This window comes from Electrophorus electricus, chromosome 3 (genome assembly GCF_013358815.1).
Source record: "Electrophorus electricus isolate fEleEle1 chromosome 3, fEleEle1.pri, whole genome shotgun sequence".
NCBI classification, from domain to species: Eukaryota; Metazoa; Chordata; class Actinopteri; order Gymnotiformes; family Gymnotidae; genus Electrophorus; species Electrophorus electricus.
In genome coordinates, this window is record NC_049537.1 from 25,054,617 (window position 1) to 25,076,798 (window position 22,182).

Genomic DNA, 22,182 nt, shown 5'->3' on the forward strand with positions numbered 1-22,182 from the left:
AAATCATATTTTGTTGGTTGGCGATAAAAGACAGGTAATGGCTTACCTGCTATTGGTCTGGGGGAAACGCAAAATATAGTGTTAATGTAAATTGGGAAGATTAAACAAGGGATTGGAAGAAAAACAATCCATCAAATTTATGTTACTAGAGGGTGTTATATCATACATGTAGCTGTTTCTCAGCAACCACTTGGAAATATATGGCCACAATTGGTCAATCTGTTGACAAGGACTTGGCAAGCTTTGTAGTTATTAATCATCACAAAACTAAAAGGTGTGTCAGTCTAGAGACCTTCAGCTTTGTGATGAAATTTCACAGCAATCAGCCACTGGTAATGCTACAAACAACAGGTATCTAAAACTGCTAAAACTGCTTTTGAACCACTTAACCAAATTATCATATCACTGCATTTCACTGGTTCCTCACCTGTACTCTGCGCATTGACAATGAAGTTGAATCTAATATGGTTTTGGTGTCTGTTGTAGAGAAAGTTTACATATTACATTTAAAATGTTTACATTTTAACTATTTCTTTGTCTTGTCCTACAAATCTTCAGACTGAGCTGGACAAAAGTTTCAAATGGATTTTCTAATTCAGAAACATTGGCCTGTAATTTGCTTACCTATTCAAATCAAAAAGGCACAAATCAGGATGTCAAGCCATGAAATATCTGATGGTCACCAAATATGAATTACATGTTCATAACTACATGTCATAACTCCAAGGATTCATGTCAAACTTGGTTTAGCTCCAATAAAACTCATTGATTGGGACTTACAGATTAGTTTTAGCAGAGGGGTCACCCTGTCTGACAGCTCAGGTCAAAATAAGTGACTCCTAGAAAAAGAAAATGTTAAAAGACTACTACATTGGTTTCCCCAAAGGCATTTATGAATGGGATATAGAGAGCAGGCCCAAGAGTCATCAATTATGATGACTCTCATCACTACTGACCCACTCTCTGCACTCCCCATTCAGGTATTTTTTTTAGCTTAAAATTGATGGTAGGGTGGCAAGCTATTTGGTTAGTTTTTCACTCCAGAGTTAAAGTGAGTATAGGAAGAAATGTCAGAGAACATTACCAAAAACATACGTGTGCATTTTGGCAAAGAAAACAGTATGTGTGTCATTGATTCACAGTGTGGAGCCTATTAATTTAAAAGATAAATTCATTAATAAAACAAAATTTGTCATGATATTGTATGTTTGTGTCAATATTCCGTTTTTACAATTACACAGTAATGATGCAAATATACACAACAGTGGATTTAATAAGGTCCTTTAGAGTAAGGTCTTACAATAATGCTACTATAAGCCCTAGATTAATCAATTTATCAAATTATAGTTAACTATATGAGTGAATTAAATCTGCTAAAAGGTCAAATTCTCCCAGATCCCCTCAGTGCACCGGGAGAATACTAGCTCTGTCAATATACATTGACGGACAAGGCATGGGTGAGCATGAAACAAGCTGATTGGCTATTGTGTAAGTGGTCAAAGTTCGTGAAGTTTGTAGGGAAAATGGCTGCTGAACCAACACGAGAGTGGGGCGATGAGAAACTGAAAAGTGATGATGTACCCAAAAAAGACCTAATCAAGTTTATTCAGGATAATGCATCCCATTCGGTATTCTTAGATATTATCCATGCCAAGATGCTTTTGTAGGCTATACATTCTGTCGCGAACTAATTTATTTGTTGTACAGCAGATGTACGTTAGCTACGTAGCTAACATCATGCAGCTAGCTATCTACCTATCTGACTAATTCGATCATATAGGATAACTGGTGATGTACTTTCTCACTTCTCCGATGTTCCTCCAATGGTTTATTATTCGGATACCACACTGTAGACGATTGCATGTCTAGGAAATTCTCACATTTTTGTAAACAAAACTGGTCTCTGGATGTGCATGTCACTGCACCTTTTTTACATTCTAGCATCACCTATAGAGTGTGAGTGGGCAAGTGCATTTAGGTCCAGTGTTTCTTTGTGCTTTCAGTTTCTTGCAGAGCAAAAACTTCTGGGAAATATCAAAAATGTTGCAAAAACTGCAAAAAAGGAACACCTCATCGTAGCCTACAACCAGCTTTTTGAGAGCAAGGTAAATCCTAGAAAATTGCATATTGGGACATTGCTGTGATGCGTTTTATTGTGCTCTATTTTACTAAGCTTAATTTGACCTTATTTCTTCCAAACCGAGTTGAGTCAAGGGGTTGCACTGGCTGAAAAATGACAGCCTAACTGTGGTGTTGGCAGAGGTTTAAAGGCACTGAGGTGGAGGAGGTCACTCAGGAGGTGAAAGCTGTGAAAATTGAAGAGAAGCTCAAAGAAACAAAAACAGACATTGTGGATGAGGTATTACAACTACGTTATTTGAGTCCAAACTAGATGTAGCTTTAAAAGATGTTAGAAGTGTTTTTGTTTCTGCCCAGGGTCCCCCAAAATTCACAAAGACAGTGCTCAAGAAAGGAGATAAGTCCAACTTCCCAAAAAAGGGTGAGACAGTGTCATGTTGGTACACTGGGACGCTTGAGGATGGCACTGTCTTCGACACCAACATCCCAACAGGTTCCCAACTGCTTTCCAGCATGCATTTTGTGTGATTACTTGGCTGTCACAGACCATTGTGGCTGACACAAATGTATTGAGCCCTTGCAAAAAAAAAAAAAAAAAAAAACCTATACAACAGCCATTTCTCCTTTGTGTAACTGCTTAGTTTTTGATTTTGTACAACCTTTACATTAAAAATACCTTAAAATGCTAAATATGCTTCATTTATACTTTATTTTAATTTTGTGGAATGTTGAAAAACTAAATGGACATGTATGGTTTTTCATTGCAAGAGCTCAAATGTTCACAGGTAAACAAAAAATCTACAATATTGCTAGAAGCCTTTGCAAGCAAATGTATTATGCTGCACTGTATTTGTACTGCATTACCACTGTATTATTGTATTTTAGGCAATAATGACTAGTAACATGTATATTAAAAATATCTTCACAGATAAAAGCTTAATTGAACAAACCTAACTGCAATTTAGGACTTGGAATTGGACAAACAAAAATGTTGACAAACAATTGGCTGTTTCTGTCTTTGCAGGTGCACGGAAAAAGAAACAGGCTAAACCACTTTCTTTTAAGGTTGGGATGGGCAAAGTTATCAGAGGAGTGAGTTGTTTTTGTTCATGCCTTATTAATTCCTTTATAGTACATGTATATTCCTATTATTTTGACATTTGTTTTCATATACACTAGTGGGATGAGGGGCTTCTGACCATGAGTAAAGGTGAGACTGCACGACTGGAAATTGAGTCAGAATGGGCATATGGCAAAAAAGGTCTTCCTGATTCCAAGTATCCTTTTGACATTTCACTGTGGTTGTTAATGCACTTGTTACACAGCATATGGAATTTCATTCAATTTCAATACAAATTTATAGTAAAACTAATACCTAATCACCCCCAGTTAAGTTTCAATATTTTGCACCCTTAACCCTCCATACAGAATCCCACCAAATGCTAAACTTATTTTTGAGGTTGAATTGGTATCTGTTGATTAATACTCATAACTTGGACTGCAAAGAGTGTCTTGAGTGGCAGACAGCTTCAACTGCAGAACATACTCCTAATGTCAAGTGAACAGGGTTAACCATCAACAGGAGGGATGGGTGTGGTCGTTTGTCTTGACCTTTGTTAAAACTCGTGTTGTGATAAGCAGCACAACTTCTGCATTAAACAGTCCAATTTTTTGCATGTTTCAAGATGTTCAAATAAAACCAACACTGAACTAAAGCTGTGTATCTAGTCTTCTTATTGTGGATCAGTTGGTAGAGCAAAGTGCTACTAGCACCAAAGTCATGGGTTTGATACCCAGGGACTACACATGCCCACTGTATCATAGTGAAATAACTTGTTGGATAAGTCCATGCATCAAACACTCAACATTAAGTGTTCCACTATGACATTTTCTTTCATGAAGGTGAACTCCAACACAACGGTGCATCTACAAAACAGTTGAATGGAAATGTAGTTGACATGGAGTCAGAAGTCATTTTTCCCCCAACTGGAACTTTATTACGAACAAGTTTCTCCATAAAACTATTTAGGAGTTGGCATTAGGACCCTTCTTTTTTCCAAAGGTGGGCACCACATTCACAAAGCGACGATTGTACTGGATGCGACGCTTTGCACGGCCCGTCTTCTTCTTCTTCTTCTCTTGTTTGTCCACCTAAAACAGCAAGGCAGAATAATCAATTACTGCTTATATTGCCTTTACCAACTTGTAATGCCAAAACTTCAAAGTTGACATTTCTATACCTGTGAAAACATGACTTAAGTATTGCTATTAATTAAATGGTGAGTTTTAGAATCATTTAACTTGCACCAGTCTCAAACATAACACATTCACAATTTATTAATCACCTTGGGTGTCTGTCCTCGTACTTTACCAGCACGAGCCAGGGAACCATGCACCTTACCTGAAAAAGAGGAAAAGGAAAACAATAGTAAAGCCCATTCCAGCAAAACCTGACTCGTCAGGAATAACAATCATGAAGGAGCATGACTAAATGTATGTACATTTAAGATGGACACAGCAGAACAAAATGCTATGAGCCTTCTACAGTATAAACATTAAAGCTAAATTGACAACTAATGTACTTGCCTCCTAGAAGCCTGCCAACCACCTCCAGGGTGCAGTGTTCTGAAATGCCACAGTTCAGAAGTGTGGCACCATCTTCAAGTGGGGTACCAGCCAGCATAACCACCTGCTCATCTACAGACAGACCTTCCAAAGTCTGGACATGGGTCTAGAAGGACAGAATGTCTTTAGTTGGATTTCTATGTACATACAGGTGTCCATAAATCAAATGATTTAATATAGTTCTCACCTTAATGTCCTGGACAGTCTCCTGTCCAGTCACCTCAAGGGTGTGTAGGTTCTCCGCACGCAGAAAGAGCTGCATGTCGATTTCTGATGCAAGAGATAAAAGCTTAATTTTCCAACCATTACAATCTACATATTGTTATAGATTCTCTAAACTATGCTGCTCATTTCATCTATTTCTCTTTTAGTGTGTTTCTATTTTGAATTCTTATGATGTATCCTACCTAACGCTTTGACAAAAGTCAATTTTTTAGTACGTTTGAACTAGTGTCAGCCTCAGTTAATTCAGTGTTTGCGGAAACTGGGCTAAGTAAACCGCGACTACTCACGAGCCAACAAGCTCACTAGCCATCCAAGCCAGTTAGCTAACCGTAAATTAGCTGTTTCGTAAAGCTATTTCGATGACGCGTTTTCCTAACATTTTTGCCTGGCAAAATTGCAAATTTCAAACTATTATACAAAAGGCATCTGCGTTTAGATAGTGTGCATAATAAGTAACTGCTTTAACTTATAAGCTATGTCAAGTTAACTTTACTGGCTAGCTATAGCACTCGCGTGTTATACATGGCTAAAAATATAAGTAAAATATTCCCCGTATATAACACATTGCCTGGAAAACACATTCTAAACGCTGAATTTTGAATCTCAACAGAGTTTAAATGCAATATTGCCGCCAAAACAGGACAAATTAACTAAATCACAAACAGGCCTTACATCGCACGGTGCTTATCACTCTACACAAGGCGAGAAAAGGACGTTGCACATTGTTGGCTGAGCGCATGTGCAAGAATAAGAATGCCGGGAAGTGTTTACGTCACACGTAGACAACGCCCGTTGGTCACGCGAGACATGGCGCCAGGACGGTTGGGCCATGCTGAGTCTCCCATTCTCGTGTTATTTCGCTTTAGTGCGCTTGAGCTGAGCTTGGAGGGAAGCTGGCGATTTTAGCATTGAGCGATGCAGTGCGAGGTAGCTAATTTAATGCACACCCTAAACAACGGGTTGAAAGTTGACGAAATTGTGCGTATACTTTCGGTGTTTTCAGGCAGTCGATAGACTGCCCAAAAACGTACAGCCGCTGTATAAAATTCTAGATGTGCTTTTCCCCGTTCCAATTCAAAAATATTTTTTCAAAATTTTAAAATTTGAATAACGAAAATAAAGTATACTGACCCTATCAGAAAAGTGGCCATTTAAAGACGAATCTAGCACTCCCAACATACATAACTATATGACTTCACCGAACATGCCTTTCAAAAAGCATGGGCACTGCACCCCATGCTCCTCTTGCAGTTGGTTTTTGCTTTTCTGGGTAGGCATTACACGATTTTGTAATCTGATCGTTTGTAGCCATTTTGTCACAAGAACACAGGGGCACTTACATGCTGGAACTGAAAAATACCTGCATCAAATGCCTCCACAAACGTGGAAGGGCAGTTGTCTAAAATAAACATGCATTAAACTATATCCTTACCAAACACAGCCCCAGACTATTAACCATGCTCCACTAAGCTTTACATTAGCTATACGCTTTCATAGCTTCCACCAACCCCTCATTCATCAGATTTCTAGACAATAAAGTGTGATTCATCACTCCAAGACACATTTCCACTGCTCCAGAGTCCAGTTGAGGAATGCTTTTCAGCACTTCAGCCTGTGCTTGTCATTATCTGGAAATGTGCACTAAGTGATACAACAGAAGGTAGGTGATTTACAGTGAACTTCAGCACTTGGCAAGACTGAGTTGAGATGTGCAACTTAATGGCTGAGGTTTTGTTGCTCCCATGTACTTACATTTTTATAGTTTGCTGTTGACAGGCAGATCTAAAACGGCAGGAAAAAAAAAAAAACCTTACAGCAAAAGACAGCAGCCTATATTTAAAAGAAACTGCTTTTCAGGATCACCCGTTGTGGTGCCAGTTTACCTCTGGAGATTGTATGGCTAGGTGCTTGATTTTACTCACCCGTTAGCAATAACTGTGGCTAAAAATGCCTAGTGTGTCCACATACTTTTGCCTATATAGTGTAATCAAGAGGCTGTTTGTAATGAGTGCCATTTGTGAGTAATGCATTTCTCAATCAAGCTATTGCTCCAAAAACAAGATGGGATTACAGCAATAACTTTAGGATCACCATCAGCTAATGGTGTTCTTTACAACCCTGACAGACCTTTGAGTGAGTGAAGAGTAATAAGAACATTCAATGATACCAATCTCTTTATTATGAAATTAAGTCAAAATAAAAAAAAAAAAGCCTTCATTTCACTTTTGGCTCTGAAAACAAGATGTCACATGTAAAGAGAGCAGATATAAATGTTCCTTAACTTTTCACATCCTTCCATACAAATTTTCCAAATAAAGTTTCAAAAGGGACCACACTAAATTAAGCTAAAATTAAACTCGTCATCTACACCGTTTTACAGAGGGAAAGTTCACTTTTTCCCCCCCAAACATACATGCTCAAAAAGTAATCTGGAATAAATGAGAACATCAAAGAGAAGCAATAAGAACAGGTAAAAAGGACATCTTTGCGGAGCTCAGTCGTACTGTAGGACATCAGGTAGGGGGTGGAGGGTAGTACTGGTTATACTGACCATACTGACCATACTGACCCCAAGAGTTTTGACTTCCCCAGGAGTTGTATTGCTGTGAAGAGGCAAATGGAAAATACAATTTTTAAAATGTGATAACCTAAATATTTACAGGGAGGCCTTTCAGTCAAAGCAGCCTAGGAAGTAATGCATGTGGCTGTTTGAATGGAGATTCAAGAATCCAGTAGGAGAAAAGTAACATTCAGGGTCATGATAAAAATGCAAAATTAAAAAAAAAAAAAAAAAAAAGTTTAATATAGTATTAAATTCTGTACAGACAAGCATGCGGCCTCTCTTGCTTTAAAAGCCTGCAATAAAAATATACAAATTCATAAGAGAAACGGTTAAAAACCTAAAATCCCAATTTGGCAACTGCCCTCCAACACCTCTCTGCAGAGGAGAAAAACTATGTAACCTTTGTATATAGCTAAATAAACACTGACCTGATACCAGTTGTTATAGTTGTATGCTCCATGGTTGGCCTGCATGTCAGGCATCATTTGGACTGATGCAGCAGAGCCATCATCCATGCGCTGTCTCTTCAAGTCTGGCTCTTGAGACCTGCCAAAAGCACAGATGTAATTTTTTTTTATGAACTGTAACTTGGAAAAACCTATAAAACATTTCAAGTATGCACAAAACACTATTTAAAACCTCAAATGTTATTTTTCTGGCTAGGTTATTTTGCCCAAGTACTAACAATTCATCACTGAAATCAGTTTCTTACCCATTGTCTGATTTTCTCTTTGTTGTCTCTTGCTCTTTCAGAAGTTTCTGGTGTTGTTCATATGCAGTTACAAGCCTAAAGTGAGGAACAAATCAGATTTTATGTACAGAAAAATTTAAAAAGATTAAAAATCAGTAATGGCTTACCCATTACATTACCAAACCAGAACTGGGAAGCGTCACATTTCAGGATGTCCACAATCCTAAAAAACAAGCTGCAACCATTTTCTGTTGGTTCTGGTACTGACCTAGTACCAAATTGAAGCCAAGAACCTGCAATGGCTCAACATAACGCCTACCAAACCTGGATTTGTCAGGTTTTAAACCCCCCCATAGTAAATGCCACACGCTTGCCCCTTTTACCTCCAAACATTTAAATATCAATTTTCTGTTTGCTTGCACAAGCCCACCAACAGTTAGAGGAGCTACATCATTTTATTCCAGGTCCACAATCCTGCAACAAAAAAGCAAAACCACCTCTAGAAACGATTGTCTCCCCAACTGGTAATGGAAAAGTGTTGCCTAAAAAAACTTGGAGAAAGACAGTTTAGAGGGTAGAGAGACATGAATGGTTAGCACAGAGCAAAGTTTATTAAAAAAATAAATCTAAACTCACACATTAATGTCACTGCCAAAATCTTCAAGAAACTCCACTTTGCGTTGAGAGAAAGTGACACGGGACTCCAGAAGCATGGGACTGGAGAGTGCCCGGTCAAAGCAGGCTAGAATCTCAGCCTCATTCTGCTGCACATCCCCACTGTATTCCAGCTCCAACAGGTTCAAGTACAGTTTAGGACAGGTCTGCAAATACACAGAAAAAAGTTCAACACGTTTATCATCTTTTCCTGCACTATAAAACCTCTCCCCAGCATCTTACTAACCAAACATTTTTAGGACTTTTTAAAATGAAAAGCAAATTGTTTGAAGGAGTAAATGCAGTGAAATTTATGAAAGTCAGCCATACCTCATCTTTTTCAATGGCCTCCAAGAGTACATTCCTAGCCTTTCCGATACTCCGCTGCACTTTCAGGAGCTGTCGAGCTAGTTTCACCGAGTAGAACGATGATTCGCTTGCGTTTTTCCCATTCGTGATGGCGTCCCGCAGCAGGGCCTCAGCTTCATCCAAGTTCCCATGACGACGCTCCAGACTCACCCGCCGCAGTCTCACCATGGCCAGGCCTGGGACTGCTTCTTCCAGACCTTTAAGGATGCCCCGAGCATCTTCTATGTTCCCTGTACAAACAAAGCAAAACCTTAGAAAGCTAGAAGAAATGCATGTCTAGGAATAAAAGCATTACAGCATTAAGTATTGGCATTGTTATGAATTTCTGACAAGACGACATCCAACTAAGCTTGAAAACATTTTGTTGAGAATGCTGTGAAAGGGACACTTGCCTTGCTGCTCTTCAAAGGCTGCCCAGAGAACATGAATGGTTGGCTTCTTAGGCAGGTGGATGGTGCATGCCTTCTTGAACACGTGTCTCACTCCCTCTGTGCTGTAGCTCTCCAAATACTTGGCATACTTAAAAAAAAAAAAAAGGAGTAAAGAAAGGAAACAAAGGGGGGGGGGGGACAGAGAGGGGAATAAAAGGAGGAAAGGGGGGGGAAACAAACACAGAAATTACACTTTCATTTAGATTCCTGCACCAGTGAATTTCCATTGACAAGATCGTTTTGAGAATTTCTGTTTTAAACCCGTCAGCACCTTTATGGAACCAATAAGATAAGTTTCTGTAAGGTAGTGGGAGACGGAGAGATGCAACGAAGTTGGCATATGCTGGAGTCAAATCTTGTGTGGCAAGCTGGCCATCCCCTAATGCAACAGATACAGTCAAATATCAACGTTACACGCAAAGAGTGCAGGAAGTTTTACTGAGGAAGTGAAATCGTTGATGGGGGAAGGAGGAAGGAAAGTCTCTGCCAAGGAAGCCCCATTTACCTTTATCCAGAACTCCTCGTAAAGGGCACAGGCAATCAGGCAGCGCTCAAACAGAACGACGACACGCTCCGGAGTCCCATTCTCCAGCTCAAAGTCCAGGTATTCCCTCCAGTTGCTGAGCTGAGTCTTCTCCAGGGCTTTTACGTGGAAGTATGGACGCTTGATCTATGTTGGAGGGTGAAGGGACAATGCGTTTATCATATGATCCACCTCAACTTAAACGCCTTATATTCTCAGTTACATTTAAAGTTATAACTTCCTTAGTTATGTTTGCTATATTTTTCCAAACCACAAACTTAGAGGGGGAAAAGGGAAAACTCACCCCTTCTTCAAAGGCCCAGCGCTTGCTGACTTCATGCTCGTTGTGGTTAAATATCTCTTGGCGCGTCTCAATCACCCGATGCCGCATGTTCTCAATCTCTGTGACTCTCTGGAGGGTAAATGAACTGCATAACCATTCACATTATAACTCCACACTCAACATAGAGTGATGTGCAAACAGCATATCCAGCTACCAAGGGTTTACATCACCATGAGCTCGAGAGAAACAAGTAGAATCTTGCGCTGGGATAAGTATGGTATGCACACCCTGCACATCAGCTGTGGCCCAAGCCGTGCTGCTGGGGGAAGGGGGGTTGAGGGACGTGTCATTCCGTCACGGTCCCGTCCCACTTTTATCTCGAGTCCCTGATTGGATGCCAACTTGGATCCTCAGGTATTCATTGGCTGCTAACGGAAAGACACCTCTTCAAACCTGTACAGATTCGCTTCTCTCCAGGATCAGGTAGGATCCTCCCTATCTCTGGCATGTTTTTGACCCTCGCAGAGCAAGGCCTGGCTTCTTACCTTTGCAGGGTCAGGAAGGTCTTCCATGCCTGGTGGAAGCTCCTCACTCGGGACTTCTTCCTCTCCCTCTGCACTTGGCTTATTGGCAGCAGCTAACTCCAACCTCAGCTGAACAAACTCCTCTTCAGACAGGAAGTGCTTGGGATTATTGTTCTGGACATGTTCTTTGAACCTGAGAACAGCAGACATGTTAAGTTAAATTTAAACCCACAAATGTGCTTAACATGCACATAAATAACTCTGTATGGACCAAAGCATTTTTTTGGTCAGTAACTGACAAAACCTAGGTTACTCAAGGAAAGAACGAAGATGCCAATAGATTTCAATACCAATGTAATCTAAAAGTGTAACAAATCTTAAAAGATGTCAATAAAAGACTTCCCATATTTTGGGTGCATTTCTGCACGTGTGCACATACACAGACATGCACAAACCTTTGGAAGTGTTGGGAGTATAGCTGCGTAGGAATACCAAGGATGCGGTCATAAATTGCTGTAACATTGGCCAGCTTCTCTTGCTCCGTCTCCCAGTTAATATAAGCTTCCCACAAACGGTCAGAACGGAAGTCAGTACCCGCTGCTAGAACTGCATGCTCATAGACACTAAAAGGAAATGATGAACACAAAAATAGATAAAAATCACCATGTTCTACCCCATTTGTCCATCCATTTTTTGTAATGAGGGGGGGAAAGGAGGATATACTCACGCTCGTATGCGGTTTTCAGCCTCCCCATCACTGGTGTCTTGGTTCTCTCTTAGAAAGGTTATATAATGAAGCCACAGGTCAACACTTAAAGGAATTGCCTGCAGACCCCTACGATATACCTGAGAGGACAAAAAAGGTATACTGGTGAGAAACATGCAAATAAGATGAAAGTTAACAGGTTAATGTTGAATTCTCAAAGAAAAAGTGCCTTACCTCATCTGCTACCTGTATACAACCATGCTTTTTCTCAATGTCTGCATATTTCTTCCAGTACCCATAGCAGTAGGGATAGTGAAGGAAAAAGGCATCAAATGCCTTTCTTGAAGCCAAGAGGTGGTTCTGGAACAACATTTTCCCCATTAAAACTCCACATTTAATATATAAAACAAATAAAAAAGGTCAATGAGCTATGTGGCACTTACCTCTTGTTCCACATACTGCAGGAGGTAGACCCAGCCATTAAAATCTTCAGGGTTATCTTCAACTACCTTATAAAGCCTGTCAAAATCAGAGGGAAGAGATGGTTTGTGCAGTGACGCATCACTCGCACCATCTTCACTTTCCTCTTTTGATGCATCCTCAAGTTCCATGTTTGCAGGACTGCCTGAATTTCCTGACTCGGCCTGCTTTTCTGAGCTCAGCTCTGACTCGCTGGGAAGAACCTCTGCAGTCTGTCCATTTGCTTCAGACTGGGTTTCAACATGTGCAGCGTTACCAGGCTGTTCCACACCACTCTGATCAAAAAGACCAGATTCTTGCTTCATGTCCCCAACAGCAGATTGCTCCTTCCCATCTACTGAGAATACATGGCACTGCTCCATAGTAGTAGCAGCATGTTGCACCTGGTCTTGTTCTGGGTTCTGCTGGTTTGCAAGAGCAACAAAGGTGTCGGGAACTTGGTCCATTGACCACTGAGCATTATTGATCAGGTTGGGAAGGTCAGTAGTGAAGCCATCTCCTGAACCTTCCACACCAGTAGTGTCCCCATTGTCAGGGGCACTTGTGTCAACCATCCCCGTCATGGGCTCGTCTGAGAGATGCAAGTCTACAATTTGAGAAAATGATCAGAATTGCATTGTTAGAGCAGTCGTCGTGGTCTTTCTACCCTGAATTTAAGCAACTGCCCTGTATTCAAGAATGGTAAAAACCGAACACAATAAGAATGACGAAATGTTTGATTCCATGACGCCAAAGGAAAATTAACCTTACTTAAAATGTACACGATTACAGAATCCAACAATGTAGCACGTAGATTACAACAACTTCCAATAGAGAAATAATTTGCTACTTAAGTAGGACAGCTAACGCTAGCTACCCAATTCAATTCGACTTCATGTAGCCTGTAACTACATAGCTAATTATTGCCTAAATTTATGCAAAATTAATTTAAAACGCATACAAATACTGCATTTACTGATTAATTACGAATGTACCTAGCAAAGCCAGCTTACAATTGATAGCTTTGAGCTAATTTGTCACTAAAGTTGAGCTCTTTGAAATAGTCAGCCATTGCAAACTAGCTAGTGCGATCCATTCCGTTTTTCGTATGTCGTGCTGACCACGTGCTAATTGGCTAACTAGATAGCTAGCTACATATTCTCGAAGTTTCGAAGGCCTTCCGATACAGTAATATGGACTAGACCGTTAAACTATATATCACAAGTCTAGGCAATGTTTCGCTGGCTGGCTTTCTAGCTAAATAAACAGCTAACCTATTTAACGTGCACATTATGTTAGCTAGCTAGCTATCGAATTAAATAACGCGTCACTCACTAGCGAGATCGACAGCTAGCGTTAAATTAAGGCTCGCTACGATACCGTTTTCTTGGCGCTAATATTTGAGAAAATTTAAGTTACCGAGCGATATATGTATAAATAAAGCCTGGTTCTTCATTATTTGTACTTACGTAGCTAGCTAGTTAGTTAGTTAGTTAACTGGGTGTTTGGCGTAGCCCCAAACCAGTAATGGCTAGCTAGCGTTAACAACCTTGGTTTGGTTTTGGGCCTAGTCAGCTAGCAGCTAAGTAGCTAACAAGATACAAAAACGCTGCTAACAGACACCATCTTTGACGTCGTTGCAGCGGAAAGAAGAGTATAGAAAACCTCCAAGTCATAAAGTACATTTTAAACGTATGTTCATACTTACCAGAATGTTCCATGAAACGTAGTTTAAACGAGTATTTATCTTAACTTCTTTAAAGTTATTTGTTCAACAACATGTGGTCTCGTTACCCAATTCTCATTCTACCCTCACCACACCGTCGACTGTTAAAGAAGGGCAAAAATGTTCTGCGCATGTGTACTGCGTGCGCAGCTGATTGTTGGAAACACTTCCTGACGTCGGTTTGGGGCCCGTTTGAAATAGTCTTTTCAATAGTAATTAGACGTATTACCCGTTTAAACAGTTACATTGGACGTGCGTCTCTTTAATTAAATATATATTTGATCAGTTGATGGTTTTATCTAGGTTATAGTAGCTTAAGTGGGCAACTGTGTGCAATTTGCCTATGCGCCATAGCACTAAGTGGCAGGCTACTAGTATTTGAACATATGACACAAAAATATGACAATAGGTATGCTATGTCATATTTGTTATACACAAATGCCTATTTAGAAAATTCCAGGGTTACTGCAGTTATTGCATTAGGCCCAGTGATGTCTGTTTATAATTTTCAGCAGGCATCCGTTACAAAGTAAACCAAATGATTCTAAGTTACTTGTGTAATAACCTAGAGTCTATTATGACATGACATTTTATTCTGACATTCCTATTCCGTGTGAACAGCAAGGTGGGCTAAAATATATGCAGTTGAAATGTAAACGTCCAAGACTTAATTATAAGTCATGCCTAGCTCTGTCATTATTACCTTTCCCTAAATGCAACGAAAGAACACATCAAACAGGAAACATTTATTTATTTTCCAACCAGATTCGCCAGATATATTGTAGGTAGTTTTCAAAGTAATATGTATAAGCCATAGTCAGTGGTCTACACTCACATACCTACTTCATTACCCTACTTTTAACTCTTCTGGTCACAATCCGGTGGCTCTAGTAAGCACAGACCGTTACAATTATTTTTACAAGATAACGTAAATGACCATATATTAGCCCTAATTTGAAGATATAACAACAGACTTTCGATACTAATGTATTAACCGCTTGAACGTCATTAAACCCGCCCTAATACGTAAAATGACGCCACCGACTTGCTAGCCGTTATCTATGGAACAAATCCGTGATATAAATCGGTCATTAAGGTGTCATGATTTTCATTTTATATCTCCATTTAATTGATTCATATAATACATTTATTTCTTGAGGTCCCCATATCCACATATTCTCAGCCAACGATTTTTTTTACGTTGCTCGAAACTAAATGGCGTCCATTTCATTCAACCCGAGACAGACTTGTGCTTGAGCCTCTCAGCGCGCGACTGCTAAATGGCGTAGTCCATGAGCAATTGAGAGGAAGTGGCGGGTGAACTAGGTCCGCACCTTTTCCGGTAACACAGCACGGCTGTGTGACTGAACGAACGACTGGAGGGGAACAGAAGAGAAAAGGGTAGCTAATATATTTGGGAAACGGGGCACGCCGCATTTGAAGGTAACTGCAGATTTTTGCCAGCTCCTGAAACAAGGCGTATCCGACTATTGTTAGCTAGTTGTTCTGCGATTCTGTGCATCAGGAAACTAGACATCAGAGTGGCCGATTAAAGTTGTGTTCTGTCTGATACCCCTCCCTTTTCTTAACCGCTCTTGTGTTTTCAGGGAGAGAAGAGAGGGAGAACGAAAACTCGTCTGAATCAATGACCTTTTAAGTTTTCTTGGTCAGTTGTATAGTTCCCAGCTTGTTGGTACGCCATTTAGAATATATTTTTAACCATGAACTCGTAAAGTGAATCCCGCTGCTCGATTCTGCCGACAGGATAGGCGAGGGGGCAGCCGGCATACAAGAAGGAAGTCTGAACTATTGCGGGCTGTCGAGTGGGCCTGTTTCAGCGCTGCTGTTTAATTTGAAGTCTGCAATACAGCTCCAATAATTTTGCAGTGAAGACAACAGAATATTCTTAGTTTTTGAAATTGGATTTTAAGGATCTACCCTTCGGAAGTTGTCACAAAATAAACGTACGCTATTGCCCTTTTGTTAATGAGCTACCAGGACACCGCGACAGGTTCAAGACGGCTGCTTATCCACACCCTCACCGGTGCACATTTTAACTTGGTTTAGTGTTTGTTTCGTTTGTATGTCAGATTTAGGGGGGTGGGGGGTTTTTTTGTTGTTGTTGTTGGGTTTTTGGTTTTTTTTTTTGTCTGAGAGATTTTCAGTTGATGGTACAAAACTCCCGCCTTGAATCGTATTAGGGTGATACTTTTAACTAATTAAAAAAAAATTGGGAAGCAGCATTTTTGCATTTTCTAAGTGTCTCAGCGTTGGTGTGCTGCATACAAAGGCTTAAGTATTAAAGTAGCACATAATTCAGCCAAAGGTAAAACACCAAAAAGCACATGCTATTTCCTTCATAATAAACATAATATATGCACAGCCAACAAAATGGGGAAAATGCTTTCAAAGATCTTTGGGAACAAGGAGATGAGAATATTGATGCTTGGACTTGATGCTGCTGGTAAGACAACTATCTTATACAAATTGAAACTCGGACAATCTGTCACCACTATTCCAACTGTTGGTTTTAACGTTGAAACTGTTACCTATAAGAATGTTAAGTTTAATGTGTGGGACGTCGGAGGTCAGGATAAGATCCGGCCCCTTTGGCGGCACTACTACACCGGCACCCAGGGGCTCATCTTTGTGGTGGACTGTGCTGACAGAGATCGCATCGATGAGGCACGACAGGAGCTTCACCGCATCATCAATGACCGTGAAATGAGGGATGCAATTATCTTGATTTTTGCCAACAAGCAAGACCTGCCTGATGCAATGAAACCACATGAGATACAAGAGAAGCTTGGGTTAACCCGCATCCGAGATAGAAATTGGTACGTTCAGCCTTCCTGCGCAACAACAGGTGATGGACTATATGAGGGGCTGACCTGGCTCACTTCAAATTACAAATCTTAATGTACTGCATACTTTGGACTGGTCAGTGCAAGGTGGGGGGTGGGGGGTGGGGGGTGGGGGGTGGGGGGGGTAAAAAGGAGTAAAAAATTGAAGAACCGAAGCATTTAACAAAACTTCTCACTCAGAAAAGAGAAGTTTGATTATAATTCTGTTTTTCATTTTGATGAATCCCTATACCAGTTTTCCTTGAAATTGCATCAGATTTGGGTTTTTTGTGTTTTTGTTTTGTCAGCCTCTTAAGTTTGCTTTGGCACTATAATTCTGTTACATTGAAATGATAATTACTGTCTCACAATATTACATAAAGTATTGTTTTGGAGACATGTTGATGTAGATTTGTTTCCATCTTAAGATTTCTTTCTTTTTTTTTTTTTCATTGGATGACTTTGGGCTAATCACTGATCATCTTTCCTTTCAACCAAGGTACCATTGTTATAAAGTCATCTTTTTTTCTTTTCTTTTTTTTTTTGTCTTCATTTGCATCCAGGGAAACCAGATTTTGCACATGAATGAAATGGAAGTGCCACCCACCCTTTCTCTTTTTCTCTCTTGCTCACTCACTTGCACTCCAAGGCTTCACACCCAGATATGTTATCTGTATTTGTGTCCTAGAAATGGTAACATATCTCCTAACCTATATTCAACTGCCATTTTGTTCCAAGAATGCGAATATATAAAGAGTGAAAAAAGCCTCTGAATGCAGAGTACAAACAAGAAAATGATGGCATATCATTCTCTTAACTCCATATATGTTCACAAATAGTCTGTGCATAAGTTGTAACATGTTATGCCACCCCATACCTTTTGTTGGTGACACTGGATTTTCCTTTTTTATGTGAGGAGATTCCACTGTAGTTGAGTGTTAACATTGTTTGGCCATTTCTTGAGTGCCACATACCAGAGGTGCTTCACAAGAGATGAGCAAGTGTGACGGAGTGCTGTGCAAAAACACAGCGGGGAAGTTATCAATAATGGTGTCAGTGGGGGGAATGAGGACAAAAACCCCTTAAGTGAACACTTCAGCATATCTAAACTGACTTTGGACCCCAGAAAGTGTTTACTACTCCCACTGCCCTTGGTTACGTGGCTGTTTCATGGTGATCTGGATCCTGGGCTGTGAACACATCGGCTGCGCAGTCATGTAGTGCAGTCAGACAAGTCCTTGTTTGTCTTAATAAATTAACATTGCATTGTTTAATTCTTTTGATCAATTTATGCTAAATAAATAAAAAGTATATTCAGTTCAACTATCAAATTGCAGCTTCTTGAGAAGTTATAATGGTTTAGTTTTTAAGAGTATCATGCAAAAAGGGAGCTTTTGGGTGTAGGGTGTGAATATTATTAATTCAGTCTTGGCCCATTTTGGCTCAAAATAGTGTGAAGTGTTTGAGATATGAGCATACAATGTGAGATCTTTTTATTACTGTTTAACCATAACAGATTTTTATGATGTTCAATGTCATAAATAAAACAATACACCAGTTTAGCTGTTAACCAGCAGACCCGTATCGACATTCATTAGACTAGGGTTGACGTGATTTTAGTTAATAATACTTAGTTATATGTGAAGATTCCAAAAAATTTATTAAGGAAAACAAATTTTATTGTGGGCAGCAATGTCACACTGAAGTTATAACTCTTGAAAGGTGTAATTAAATCAGAAAAAATATTCAGTACTATATTGCACTACTTTTTTACACACAATTTGTATCCATATTAACTGTCTTGATAATCTTGCTGGTGCTAGATTGGCCTAAAGATGTATATAGATTATTATATAAATTACATGACTGTGCAGCTGATGGTTGCTCTGTGTCAGTGAATGATGCAGCATACTCTTATAATGCACTCATATCTGAAGAAGATGTGTGAGCGTGTGTGTATGCATGTACTTATGTAATAAATATATTTGTTTACAGGTGAGCAACTGCAAACTGGTAGTGAAGTACTCAAAGTTTCCAGACAAGCAGGACATTTTAGTCAAAAGGTCCTTCATCTGCTATGCAAGAAATATATATAGGGTTACAATGATGTACTAAACACATTATTTGCTCTCAATCCAGATATTGGACAACTGGCAAAAATGTTAGAAAACTGTATTATTGCTAAACATTAGTACTAGAAGGGGTCAAACCAGCTCTAGAAACATGACATCATCCTTTAAATGCAGAAATTGCTGGAAGAATTGCTCTCACAACTGCTTTCCTCTGTGTCATCACGGCTGTTCAAAGAGTGGTCAAAAATGAATTTTAGACAATTAAAAGACAGCAATATGACAATATAATAACCAGCTCTGCAGTCTTTTTGGATTATGCTGTAATGATAACCTCAGTCTACCCTTAAGGTTCTGTAATAAGGGAATATCTACCCATATTTAGTAATCACTAAACATGTTTGTTTAGTGAAGGCTGCCATGGAGTTTGACCTGTTACTGTGTTGCAAGAGCTGTGCTAGTCAGATTATGGCGCAGATGAAGGACATTCAGCATTAGTTGGGTTAATCAATTCCAAAACAGATCAAATAAGCAGCCATTCATTACTTCAAATGAGAATTTGATCGTTGCATATGTACATCTATTTGTGAAATTGCCTGTCACCCCTGCATCACACTCCTAATGTTTCAAATGAAATGGGGTTGTTTGTGTGCAGGGAGTAGAGATAATAGGAAACAAATGGAGGTCTAATACTGAGCTTCCTTAGGTGTCTCTGTACTCAGAAGCTAAGTGTAACTCATAGTGGCTGTTTTTGTTCAGGGCCATTGTTTTAGAGCAGGGTGTAGCACTAACATTTATTTACATTAATCTTCCCCTCAGTCTTCAAAGGATTAGGCAAAATTACAGAGGTTACTTGTACTACATGTCTCTACAAGTGTTACCAAAGAACAGGAGTGTCCTATTTGATATAATGAAAAGATTGTCCATCTGATTTGTTGGCAATTCAGTGACAATTTTACAGAAGACACTGAAAATTATGAGCATGAATAGTTTGAATAGTAAGGGAGGGTGGATCTGGGTACTGTGTAGGATAGGGCTGTTCTTCAAAGAATGAAGTTTAATGAACCTTGTGGGTTCCCTGTATTGTTTATTTGGGCAGCTTCTAGTTTTAGTTTTTATGTTCTAGTTTTAATGTTGCTTCTCACCTGCAAAGTGATAGCACACTACAGAACAATACATATGGCCTTCATTAGGTATTTTTACATACTAATACAGTTGTCATAAACAGATAAATATGTTTATAGATAGATCGATCGATAGATCGATCGATAGATAGATCGATAGATAGATAGATAGATAGATAGATAGATAGATAGATAGATAGATAGATAGATAGATAGATAGATAGATAGATAGATAGATAGATAGATACTTCCTTCTTGGGGCAGTGGTAGCTCAGTGTTTCACATACTCAAGTAGTAATTAGAAGGTTGCCAGTACAACACCCCCCCCCCCCCCCCACCAGGCTGTCACTGTTGGGGCCCTGAGTAAGGCGCTTAACCATCAATTGTTCATGTTGTATTCAATTATAATTGTAAGTGGCTTTGGACAAAAGCATCAGCTAAATGCTATAAATATGATACATATTCAGCAACAACTGAAAATAAGAAAATTGTAGTTTTTTTTGCTAAAACAATGTGCAAAATCAGTTTGTTGTTTTTAAGCAATGTTTGCAATAATGCATGTCAAGTGTCTATAAGGAAAGGCCAAAAGTTCCTGTGATTGCTGACCATCCATTGCCCACAAGTCAGGCATGGCTCATTGGTGTTCGGGCATGATCATCTTAGGACACACAACACAGATTAGTGTAACAGAACAGCAATGTGTTTGGAATACACACACTATATCAGTTTTCCAGTTGTATCTGCAGCCCTGGGAGGGATTGATGGCTGCCAGAGACAAGGCTACACAAAAGTGGCTAAGCACAAAGTACAGCTGCTATTCAAAGAAATCAATTTCATCTGAGCCTTCCACTCAATACTTGTGGGAGCGACACTACGTTTTAAACCCCCTACCCTCCTCCAGGCAAGCATTACTTTTGCTATAGATACCAATTGTACTCATCTGTTCCAAAATGAAGTTTGAGATAAATAGATAATTTAGAAATTTCTAAGGATTATTAAAAGAGATTTCATTCTACTAGCTTCTAGTTAGAGACTGACTGATTGTTTGATCTCTCTGGATAACCAGTGACAACTAGAAATAGATTTAATCTTAGCATTATTATTGAACTTTATTATTGAACTTTTCTTGTGCAAGTTGATTTATAAAATGTAATTAATTCTCAATTAAAATGTCAAACAGTTGCAGACATAGTGTGTATAATGGTGTTGAGCATAATATAGCTCCTAACATATAGAAAATAGATTTAACTGAAACAAATGGGTAAATCCACAGCATGGTAAATTATGCACTAATTGTAAATCTATCACGTTAGAAAAGTCTATACAGTCTTTTTTACACTTACACTGTGCACTTACACGCTACCAGTTGGGTAAATTTTGTTATTGTACTTCTGATATTTAAAATGTTTCTGCTTGTGTACTTCATTGTTTTATTGTATTTACAAATTAATTATCAGGCTAATCACTTCCTCTCACATTATCTACAGACTATTTAAATAGGCTTGGCCAGACTAACAAGGGATTAGCACATAGCATTAAGCCTTCCTTAACTTAGAAACACAAATTGCAAAATATATTTTGCCAGTAATCTCAAAAACCCAAACAATATCACTGAGCAGCCTGCATTCTATTTGTTCCTTGTGCTTGTTTTGCTTGTCTTAAAGCTGCATCAAGTTAAATCCCTAGAAACCATTTTTAAAGCTTTTTCTTTTCCCATATACATATGAAAACAATTAAAAGGCCTTCAGGATTTTGTGTCTGGTGATAGCTTTGTGTTCCTGCATATGTGGAATGGTTACGTTCACGGGGACGTGCAACATATGATACTGAAAAACTGTTTCTTTTACCTGAAATTATGATCAGCAGTATTATCCAGTATGACAGAAAATTGTGTGCACTTCCAGTGTAACACATGGTAATACGTTATGATGGATAGGAACATTGTTTTACATTCTCACTGGCTAAAGGCCAAATGTATAAGACCCTGACATAATTACAGAAGCACAAGTGTGTTTAATTATTAATTTTGTTCAATAGATTGTTTATCACATTTATCCCATGTACAGAATTTGAGCAGACTAAAAACAAATATTTATTTAAAGTGCTAAACCAGGTTGCATTAGGCTTTGCAAGTGCCTATTCATATGCATATAGTTATACATAGGATTATCCACATTTTTGTTAAATATTTATAATCCATTAATAAATCTTTAACAATAATCTGCATTAAAAGGGGTCATGTTTCTCTAATATATCAGTATTTCTTACAATGTACAAAATACTTTCCC

General features: G+C 39.1%; 4 protein-coding genes across 4 annotated transcripts; 2 read left to right on the forward strand and 2 right to left on the reverse strand.

Moving 5' to 3' along the window:
- The first annotated feature begins 1,511 nt into the window (after positions 1-1,511).
- On the forward strand, positions 1,512-3,794 carry fkbp3 (FKBP prolyl isomerase 3). The gene is made up of 7 exons (XM_026997734.2): positions 1,512-1,628; positions 2,004-2,105; positions 2,261-2,359; positions 2,437-2,572; positions 3,104-3,171; positions 3,259-3,356; positions 3,508-3,794. The coding sequence occupies exons 1-7, from the start codon at positions 1,524-1,526 to the stop codon at positions 3,560-3,562; spliced, it is 663 nt and encodes a 220-aa protein (XP_026853535.2). The 5' UTR covers positions 1,512-1,523; the 3' UTR covers positions 3,563-3,794.
- A 256-nt stretch (positions 3,795-4,050) lies between these two features.
- Positions 4,051-5,688, reverse strand: faua (FAU ubiquitin like and ribosomal protein S30 fusion a). The gene is made up of 5 exons (XM_026997745.2): positions 5,602-5,688; positions 4,892-4,974; positions 4,666-4,810; positions 4,425-4,480; positions 4,051-4,230 (listed from the first exon to the last, which is right to left on the reverse strand). The coding sequence occupies exons 2-5, from the start codon at positions 4,964-4,966 to the stop codon at positions 4,105-4,107; spliced, it is 402 nt and encodes a 133-aa protein (XP_026853546.1). The 5' UTR covers positions 4,967-4,974; positions 5,602-5,688; the 3' UTR covers positions 4,051-4,104.
- A 1,397-nt stretch (positions 5,689-7,085) lies between these two features.
- prpf39 (PRP39 pre-mRNA processing factor 39 homolog (yeast)) lies at positions 7,086-13,986 on the reverse strand. The gene is made up of 14 exons (XM_026997643.2): positions 13,841-13,986; positions 12,117-12,739; positions 11,908-12,033; positions 11,695-11,813; positions 11,423-11,590; positions 10,989-11,160; positions 10,465-10,572; positions 10,143-10,307; positions 9,599-9,725; positions 9,168-9,436; positions 8,820-9,004; positions 8,205-8,279; positions 7,921-8,038; positions 7,086-7,532 (listed from the first exon to the last, which is right to left on the reverse strand). Exons 1-14 carry the CDS (start codon positions 13,851-13,853, stop codon positions 7,443-7,445), a joined length of 2,358 nt encoding a protein of 785 aa, XP_026853444.2. The 5' UTR covers positions 13,854-13,986; the 3' UTR covers positions 7,086-7,442.
- Positions 13,987-15,174: 1,188 nt separating this feature from the next.
- Positions 15,175-16,810, forward strand: arf6a (ADP-ribosylation factor 6a). Its single transcript, XM_035524816.1, has 3 exons — positions 15,175-15,301; positions 15,466-15,524; positions 15,623-16,810. The coding sequence occupies exon 3, from the start codon at positions 16,250-16,252 to the stop codon at positions 16,775-16,777; it is 528 nt and encodes a 175-aa protein (XP_035380709.1). The 5' UTR covers positions 15,175-15,301; positions 15,466-15,524; positions 15,623-16,249; the 3' UTR covers positions 16,778-16,810.
- Positions 16,811-22,182: the final 5,372 nt, after the last annotated feature.